The sequence below is a fragment of the Fundulus heteroclitus genome, chromosome 21 (genome assembly GCF_011125445.2).
Source record: "Fundulus heteroclitus isolate FHET01 chromosome 21, MU-UCD_Fhet_4.1, whole genome shotgun sequence".
Lineage (NCBI taxonomy): Eukaryota > Metazoa > Chordata > Actinopteri > Cyprinodontiformes > Fundulidae > Fundulus > Fundulus heteroclitus.
Window position 1 is genome coordinate 36,281,155 of NC_046381.1, and position 9,315 is coordinate 36,290,469.

The 9,315-nt window shown below is 42.3% G+C and overlaps 1 protein-coding gene across 2 annotated transcripts in view; it reads right to left on the reverse strand.

The window, feature by feature from the left end:
- The window catches only part of LOC105935326 (matrix metalloproteinase-16), a 93,172-nt gene extending 84,338 nt beyond the window's left edge, over window positions 1–8,834 (reverse strand). For both annotated transcript variants that reach the window (XM_012875680.3, XM_012875679.3), the window contains exon 1: window positions 8,241–8,834. In XM_012875680.3, coding sequence (XP_012731134.2) covers window positions 8,241–8,366 — 126 coding nt within the window. In that variant the 5' untranslated portion in view covers window positions 8,367–8,834. The remainder of the gene's footprint in view (window positions 1–8,240) is intronic.
- Window positions 8,835–9,315: the final 481 nt, after the last annotated feature.

Sequence of the window (9,315 nt, forward strand, 5' to 3'; positions counted from 1 at the left end):
ATAGTAGTTTTCTTATTGTTGTCTGTCTGGTCCGCTATCATGTGTGCCGCTGCCTTTCTTAGCCAGGTCACCGTTGTGAAAGAGGTCTTGATCTTGATGGGTATATTATCTGATTAAATAAAGGTTAAATAGAATATCTTAAAGCTGAATAGTGAATTTTAAAAAAGTGTTTAAAATTCCCCAAAGTTTCTCCTGGGTTTCTGAATTTTCATTTTCAGAAACCCAGGAGTTACATTATTTTAGATGACCTAAAAACTGGGTCAGATTAAATTCATCTAAAGTATTTAGATGTGGTAATTTCACTGCATGTAAATGACAAAATACATTTTTGTATTTACTGAATCTTTTCATACATAAACTAAGGTTGAATGCCACCAATCAGTTGCCATTGTGTTCATTCCTACTTCCATCAGGAGAATTTGAGGCTCTCATCTTTATTTTGAATTCAAAGGACCAATTAAGTCATCATTGAATGTTTTTTTGTCTTTTTAACAACAACAAAAAAAAAAACAATGAATAAAGCCGCTTACTGAAGAGTTTAATGTTACCTGATGACAAAAAGTCCCAATGTTTTGTTTTGTTTTTTTCTAAACTGAGCTGACACCTTAGCATTATCCACTTTGTGTTGTGTTTTGCCCTGCTGGGACGTTCTCATGTAAGATCTGCTCCGAGATTTCTTAGATACTGTACTTCTCTAGAAGAAAACAATTACCACCGACTTGTGCGCAAAGTTTACCTGAACCATAAATTCACTCGTGCGTTCATCTGAGACGAGATGTGTCAACAGACGGGAGAGCAATTTTGCACTCTCTTTGTTGTACAGCAGATTATCTCTGACTAAGCAACTCCGCTCAGTCTCTGGTGAGCACAGAGGCATGACTCAAGCGCTTAATGTTAGTCAGAGCGCAGCGCTGCACCTGATGCCTCTGAGAAGAGGCAAGGCGGTGGGATGCTCAGGAGGCTTTGACGCGTTTACATTGTGTTCCTTAAGCAATGCTTCTTGAGTGAGACAAACAAAACAAAAACCCATTAGGTAAGTGGATAAAATGTGAAAGATCTCAAGTGGACTAAGAGAGGACTGAGGTATAGCAAAGAAGAAATGTGTTCTGTGAATTGAAAGTACATGTAGACTGGCTAAAAGTATTAAGGTAAACCAAAGGTTTAAGAAAGTGTCAAAAGTGCTAGTTAAAATACTTTTTAATGTTAAGCCAGGGTGAGGGTTATAAAGTGATTGCGTGACCAGTGTTCTCCAGCAGTGTAAAGCTGCCCCCCCCCCCCACACACACACACACACACACACCTGTTGCTGTACAAATTTGGTCAGATGACTGAAAAAAGAAGATATCATAGAAAACATTAATAAAACCAGGTTTCCCCCAGAAAAGCCTGGCAGTAGTTTAGGTTTACAGGATCCTAGGGCTGGGCGATATGGATTAAAAAATAAATCTCCGATTTTATCATACCAAATCCGATTAATCGATTTTTTCCTCCTTTTTGTTTCATAAAAAGAAATTAAAGAAATTATTTTAAAACCTTGCTTTTTATGTCAAGCATTTTGTCAGGGAGTTGACCTGAATTCAAAGTGCAACTAAAAACAAGCTGTGAAACATGCTTGTAAAACAAGATGGCAGCCGTGCCATTATAAACAATTAAAATATAACAAAACATTTGCTGCTAGTGGTATTACACAATGAGCTAAGAACAGGCTTCACTGCACTTGTGAACTTCAAACTAAGTTAAAAAAAAAAGTAAATAAGTAAATGAAGTACCTCGTATAATGGTAAAAAAAGTTTCCACTTAACAATATTTTGACAATATATTTGCCTAAACATATATTCAGCATCACATGCTGTTCTCTTCATGGAAACCCAATGAGTGTATTGGCAAAATAAAATCCAGATTTTCCAAAAATTAAATCTTAAAGAATTGTAAATTCGAATTAATCGATTAAATTGATTTATCGCCCAGCCCTAGGATCCACTCAGGCAACATTTTCTTTAGATATTAGGCTTCAAGAGAATACAGCACAACACTAAATTCTGTACAACAGTGAACCACCATTTGAGAGGTGCTGGGTTATTTTTGGCCACATGGTGCTTGACTCTTGTGTACAAGAAGGAGCAACAAAACATCAATGCGGTCCCGTTTTTTGGGGCATTTTGCAGAATTAGCTCTATCGGCGAGCCATCTTCAACATATAAGATATTAGGCAGAATGTTTTACAGCATCATTGCTTTGTTTAAATCTTTTCAACTTTTAACTTCAGCTAACTTAGGAAGACACAGGATTTTGATAAGGTTGGTAGCCTGTTGGAGTCTAGAGTGGCTAACCATGCTAACATAAGATGCTAATGCTAAAAAAACATATAAATGATAAACATTATCTAACCTTTTTTTTTTTTAAATGAGTAAAAACACTGTTTTAAAGCAGCTGCTCGCTCACGCAATGTTAGAGCAATTCCTCGCCTCTGTTTCGAATTAATATTGGTGTTCACGGGAAGCCCTTAAACATGTATTTTGTTGCTGTTTAATTATAATTGTTAAAGAAAAATTTGAACTAGCTCAAATTAGTATCAGCACGTCAATGCTTCAGAAAAACTGGAGACCAGAAATAGGACACAAAACTCTTAATCAGTGAAGCTCACCATGAAACCATGGTATTATTACTCGTTGTTAGGGCTTCACAGTATGAGTAATATTGCAAAGGCAGCGTCTTTCCTCTCTCGTCTTTGCCTCCACCACGCTGCGACCTTTAACATTTTGAACAATATCATTTGTTTCTGGTGTAAGCCTCTAACCTGACTCTAGCCAGCTGTATGTCGCTCCGCCTAGCTTCACTCACATCAATCTGGGACCTCTCCCATTGAAAGTGATTTCTCCAACCAATTTTATGGTCTGGCCAATCAGGACGCAGGGCTGGAGTTTCATAGATGTGACGTAGTGGAGAAGCGACCGTGACGTGAGACTGTTTTGATTCAGACAACAATGGCGACTCGTCGAGGAAGCAAGCGTTAACATTGATGCTGCTATTTCTTCCATGTTGTCCAATCTACCTGATATTGTTTCATTAAAAGAACATCAGAGAATGGCTCTGAAGGCTTTTGTTGGTGGAAACCATGTTTTCACCCTTCTCCCGACCGGATTTGGCAAGTTTTGTTTTCCGGGCCGTGGCGGAGCGGTTAGCGGTTAACGCGAACCATGTTAGGAGGCCTTTAGTCGTCGACACGGTCGGCCTGGGGTCGACTCCGACCCGCGGCGCTTTGCCGCCTGTCTTCCCCCCTCTTCCTGTCAGCTCACTGTCAATAAAACGCGTGCCACTAGAGCCGCAAACACATTTAAAAAAAAAAAGTTTTAGTTTTTTCCTGCGTCACTCTCACAGCGTCACGGGTTAGCTTCGGTGTGAGTGGTTGAAATAGCACGTCGATAAAGATGACAGACAAGTGGCTTATCCAATCATATGCAAGGATTTTTGATAAGGCCCAGCCTTCAATAAAGGCAATTCCTATGGAGAGGTCCTAGATGTATGTGAGTGGAGCTAGGCGGAGCGAAATACATCTGGCTAGAGTCAGGTTAGTGAGCCTCTGCTGCAATGAATTTTGTCCAACTCGTTACATATAATTACAATGTAAAATACAAGATCATAACACTTATGAATATTTGAGCCCAAATTTTATTGCACTCCAAAAAGTACTTTGCAATATTGGTATTGCACACATTGGTTTTGCAAAAGGCAATAATTTCCCAATATATTGTTCACCCCTACTGATCGTTATCATACCAGAAGAATTTTATACCGCCGGCCTTTTGTCAGTAAATGTACCCCATTTACTTACAGCAAAAGCAGGCTGCTCATTTTAACCTGGAAAACCTCAACATAAAATGGGAGAATAGCTCAAGACCTAGTTTGGCTGTCTGCTTATTTATGGCACCACGAGGAGCAAATTAGGCAATCCTTTTGTGAAATGTCTCCCTCACCTTCTAACACAGTCAAAAATAAACAGGGAAAACAGATTAAAACACATCTGTTATTCCCTTTTTATTTGAATTAACATTAAAATAAAAGATGACAAAAGCCTAACAAAAAAAAACACACAATTTTATCAAAGCCTGTCAAATTATGCCAACCAAAGTTGTGCAAAGAGGGAAACCGCTGGATCACCGGCAGCTCATAACCATTCAAAGCACAGACGGACAGAGCCATAGCGTTAATGTAAGTGTTAGAAGTTGGAACAAATTACCATTTTATCACTCTCTGACGAGCTGAGTGCGCTGTAAAAATGTAATCCAAAGGGAAGAAGAAAGGGGGAAAGCAATAAGAAGAGTGTGGCATTCTACATTAATTAGTCCACAAACCCGTCGCCGAAGCTGCCACTCAAACGGGTAATGTTTTCAAAAAAGACAGCGGGCCAGACGAGCGATTACAGGCCAACAGCGAGACGAACTCAAACCACTCCTGTTATTTAGAGGAAATCCTCACCTCTGTCTTCATCATTACCCTCTGGAACCGGTGCCGGAGACGTGGGAGACAAATGCATCTACCCACGCTGCCATAACAAGCAAAGTGGCTCCAGGGAAACTATCTGAGTCTCCGTGGATTTATTTTTTTTTTTTTTTTTAGAAACTGTTTATAAGACTGCAGACGGGCAGGGAAACACTAGTCTGGCTACCTGAAGCTAAGCTGTGCAAAAATGTCCCAAACAATGAGACAGTGCATTTGCTATAAGGACTGCAAGAAGCAAGCCTTCTTTTGTCCGACATTTATTTTCAGTCTTCTTTGAGTTGATCCCAATTTTAACAGACAAATAGTTATATGTTACAGTTCTTTTCCCAAAGGCCATGTATTGGAAAATGTGTCACGCAGATCTAAATGAGAGGAAAAGTAGAGGCTTCTGTAACATCATCTCCTGTTGGGTCATTGAAGTGTATGAATACGGAGCGCGTATAAGGATCAAGGGTGTGGGGTTTTTCTGTTATGTCACCGTCTTATTTGATTTCAGTTCGTTACCCCCAAGGGGCCAGATAAATGTTAGATGCATTAGGGGCAAAGTCGCAGTTTCAAGCATCTGTTGTCCCATCAGCACAGAAATAAAATGTTTGCATGGTGTTGCATGCGATCAACATATTTAATATCGGACGATGATTAAACATAACAGTTGTGTAAATTTTTCACAATGTGCGTTATACAGAGCGTGTGATTAAATTTGACATGTCCAAAAAAAGTTAATACCAGACTGGACAAGCTGGCCATCACATTACGCGTGGGATGTATAAAAATGCAGGATTATGACGGCCATGCTGGAGTGTTTGGGAATGTTTTAGAAAAGAAAACGCTCTTTTCCAACCTGCCAATCACTGATCAGAGCCAATTAGGGGATATTGAACGATCGCTTGGTGCATGTCTGATTTCATTCTCCGACTTGTCAAATTGAGATTACATTTACTGTTGAGGTTTGTTTCAGGGGTCCCTTTACACACATTCCATTATTTCCATTTGGGACAACCAGCAACTATGAAAGCAGCTGTTCTTGACATGGGTGCGAAAGGAGAAGATCCACATGCGTGGAGGCTTTTGAAGTCCAGCAGACGTGCTTTGATGTCAGGAAGCTCCGACGTATCGACCTAACACAGCAGCATAAATACCCATCGTGTGCTCAGCGTTTTCTTTACACGACAGCTACGCCATCGGTATCGTTCAGTATTGGGATAGTCTTGCCCGTTGGCCTGGCAGAAGCAGCGTTCTCAAATGTCCTCCTTTGTTTCTCTATGTGAAAACACAAGAGCTCCCGTGTCTCCGGCCAAATGCATTATTCAGCAGAATATAAGCAGGCTTTAAGCAGTGCGGAGGCTGCATGCCGCTTTACTACATGTTTGAGATTTCTAAGCAACAAGTGGCCACGACATGGCCGCGTTTCTCACAGAAGCATCTCAGGGAATGCGAGAGCTTGGCAGGGTAGGACAATACGACCGAGGGCGGGCGAGGAGGACGGTGTGGGAGAAGGGAAAGCTCCGGGAGCAGCGCGGCGATGTTAATGTGGAAAATGACATTTTTTAATTACATTGTGAATTGTGCCGTGCAGCGGGGGGGGGGGCTTGGATTGAATCTTACTCTTCTTCCACAAACGACAGAGAAAACTGCCGGTCAAACAAAGACAGCAGTCATCAAGCACCTCGATCCGGATCACTTTCCAAAAGTTAGGAATGATTCTCGTTCCAAATCACCCCTCCTTTTTTTTATCATGTGAGCATGAGGTGTTTAAACTAAACAGCCCGTAGCATTGGAGTTAAATCTGTTGCTGCGGTACCAGGCTTGTAAAATCACGTGGATCTGTGAATGACCCTCGGTAAACAGCGTGCCCGGAGACTCGGATGATTGATGAAACGATTATTTCTCAAAGTTGGACGGGAAACGGGAGCAACGTTTTTTTGTTTTTTTTCCTCTGTGCTGTAGCCCAGCTAAGCTGCCATGGAAGTGCCCCCTGCTTCAGCCTCGAGAGGTCTCTTTCTGCTGAGCAAGTATGGGGGGGGGCCGCCGCAGAAACACAAACATCTGGCATCCATCCAGTTCAAATATTTGCTCCGGTGACCTCTGTGAGATCTTTGCAGATGGTGAAACCCCTGAGTTGTGTAAGTTTCACAGGAGGCAGGCCAGAACGGGGGATTTGCCAATCTTGGATGTGGCATTGGTCACACGGGTATCTCAGATTTGAAAATATTAACATTTTATTTATTTATTTGTGTGTGTGGAGGTGTGGGGGTTCTATGAAGATCAATAATCGTTAGACTGGTTGAATTTTAGGTTTCTGTGTTGTACTCCTTTCCCTTACAGTACTTGTAGCAGTTGTCCGGAATGCCCATTTCATGTATTTGAAAAACAAAGAGCTCTGATTGCGACAACTTCATTGAATCAGACTCCTGCTTTTCATTTAGCCAACAAAGTTTCACATGTGGCGAGCAAAGTAAAAAAAAATAATATATATTAGGGCCATGAAAAGTCATGTGCATGACGATGACCATGTGCGGAAGCAGTGCTCCAGGTTCTGCGTACAATCTGACCCAGACATGTGTCACCGTGATGGTCATGATGCCTCCGTAGCTCCGTTTTACAGCCTGTTCTACTTCCTGTTCATTCAGCTCACTTTACAGTCAAGGCAAAATGAAAAACATCCCGCTGGCTTTTTTTTTTTTTAGGATCTGTTTAAATGAAATATATGACATGATGGAAATGCTTTCAATCAAAACAGAAAAAAGCCAAAAACTCAATTAAAGCAACGATTTACTTATTGCTCTTTGAAACGTTGATCAGCTGAAGCGAGACTATAGAATAAACCTCTTGCAGAGATCATCATCTGTTTTTTTTTTTTAGTTTTTAACATAGTAACACAATCTCAGCACGCTGACATTTTGGCTGTCTGCTCAGACGGACGGCCAGCCTGCAGCCCGCTGCTTTACAGCACGCGCCGCTTGTGGCTGGCCGACCGCGGCTTTAAAACGTTTATTTTAATTGAACCGACGGATCCAGCTCGTTTAGTTTTCACATCGCCGCCGTCTGTGTTTGTGGCAACCAAAATCCGTCTTCCCTGTCGGAAAGGGACACATCGGGCGTACCATACTTTCAGCCAGCTGAGCGGCAGTGCGCAGCGGCAGGGGCTGTTGAGGGGGCCACCTGATTGGTCAGTGCTCTGCACAGCTAGAAAAAAAACCTGGTAACTCGTTAGGAAGGAAACTGTTGGAAGTTGAAGGTTTGATAAACGGTAGTGAAAACAAACAAACATCTGTACACCTTTGATCCAGGTATCTCACACCTGTCCTCTTTCTAATGGGCGTGCTGTAATCTGGCCACTGCATCACTTGTCAATTAAAAAGATTTTAAAACAATGGAAGAGATTACAACAGAAAACTTCAGTGATCATCACACTACAACTTTCTAAACCCTTGACATAGCTAAACACAACAAGAGTTGCTGTTCTTAAACTGTGGTGTTTACATGCTTCTTTTGGTTAGTTTACATTTTATTTCTGGTTTTTATGCCTGCATAAAACAAGGAGTGGGAATCGGTCAAAATCAGCTGGGCTTTTCACAAAGACCCTGTTGTTGTCATTGTGGGAACAGGAGCTGCGCTCTTGCCTCTAATACTTTATTTATATGCCTTTTGGCGTTATTAATAGGCGTAACACAGCGAGACGGTGTCGCTCTCTCGGTGGGGAGGCATTTGTTGTAAATTAACGCTGGTCCAGGTCTTACCTCCACGCTGAACGGCTGCTCCTCTCCGTTCACGGCGCATAAAATCCACAGCAACAACTGCAAGCATAACGTCCCCATACAGCGACTATTAAGACATCTCCCGCTGCGGAGAGCCAATAAAACCATAGTGAAGCCCGTCGTCGTCCTCCTCGTCGTCGTCGTCGTAGCTCGCTGTCCGCGCGCAGCTTTAATTCGCAGGCGATGCACGCGCGCCTACACTCACGGGGACAAATCCTAGACGTTTAGCAGCAACATCTCGGCTGTCTCCGTGCTTATCTTCTCCTGGCGGGGCTGAAATCAAAGCTGAGGAGATGTTTGAGGCGCAGGGAGGCAGGGAGGGAGGGGGGGAGAGAAAAAGGGATTCGTGTAGCGCGCTCTCCTCCTCTTCCTCGGCCGCGGTTCTCAGGGAAGGAGGGTTATCCCCCGGGGGAAAGCGGTCGCCTGTCAGCAGCCTCCCGGTGCAGCGGTCCCCGGGTCGGTCCTCCGGTGCAGCGGCCGTTGCTCTAAGCGGACGCGTCCAGCTCGATCTCTGCAAGCGCGCGGCATAGCTGCCCGTTTTCAACCGCGACTCCCACCGACTGCGCATGTGCGCCCGGAGCAACCCGCACCCCTCCCCTCCATCCTTCCACATCCAAAGTCTCCAATGAAAACAACTCGCATCCCGTCAGCTCTCTTTTCCATGTTTGACACAAGCTGAACAGTTGCAGCCTTTATTTTTTATTTTATTTTTTTTTTTATTTCTACTGTACTTCATTTGGATGTAAATAAACGCTTACATAACCTGAATACAAATAGAGTTCCGGCCTCGTTTTTTTTTTCATACCATAGCAAGCATTGTTCAAGCAACTTTTGTACTAACAAAGATCATTATTGCTTTAAAATCCTGCAAATAAACTGTGTTAAATCTCCTCAAAAGGTCTTTGCATTGACTTTAAACGTTAAGACAATAAAGTAAGATCTACAAAGAGGAATGTTAAAATCAATAGTGGGTCTTATGAAAACATTGTGCTTTAAAAAGTAAACACAAAATGTATTCAAGATTATGATTTTTTTATTTCTTTATTTTTGCGTGTGT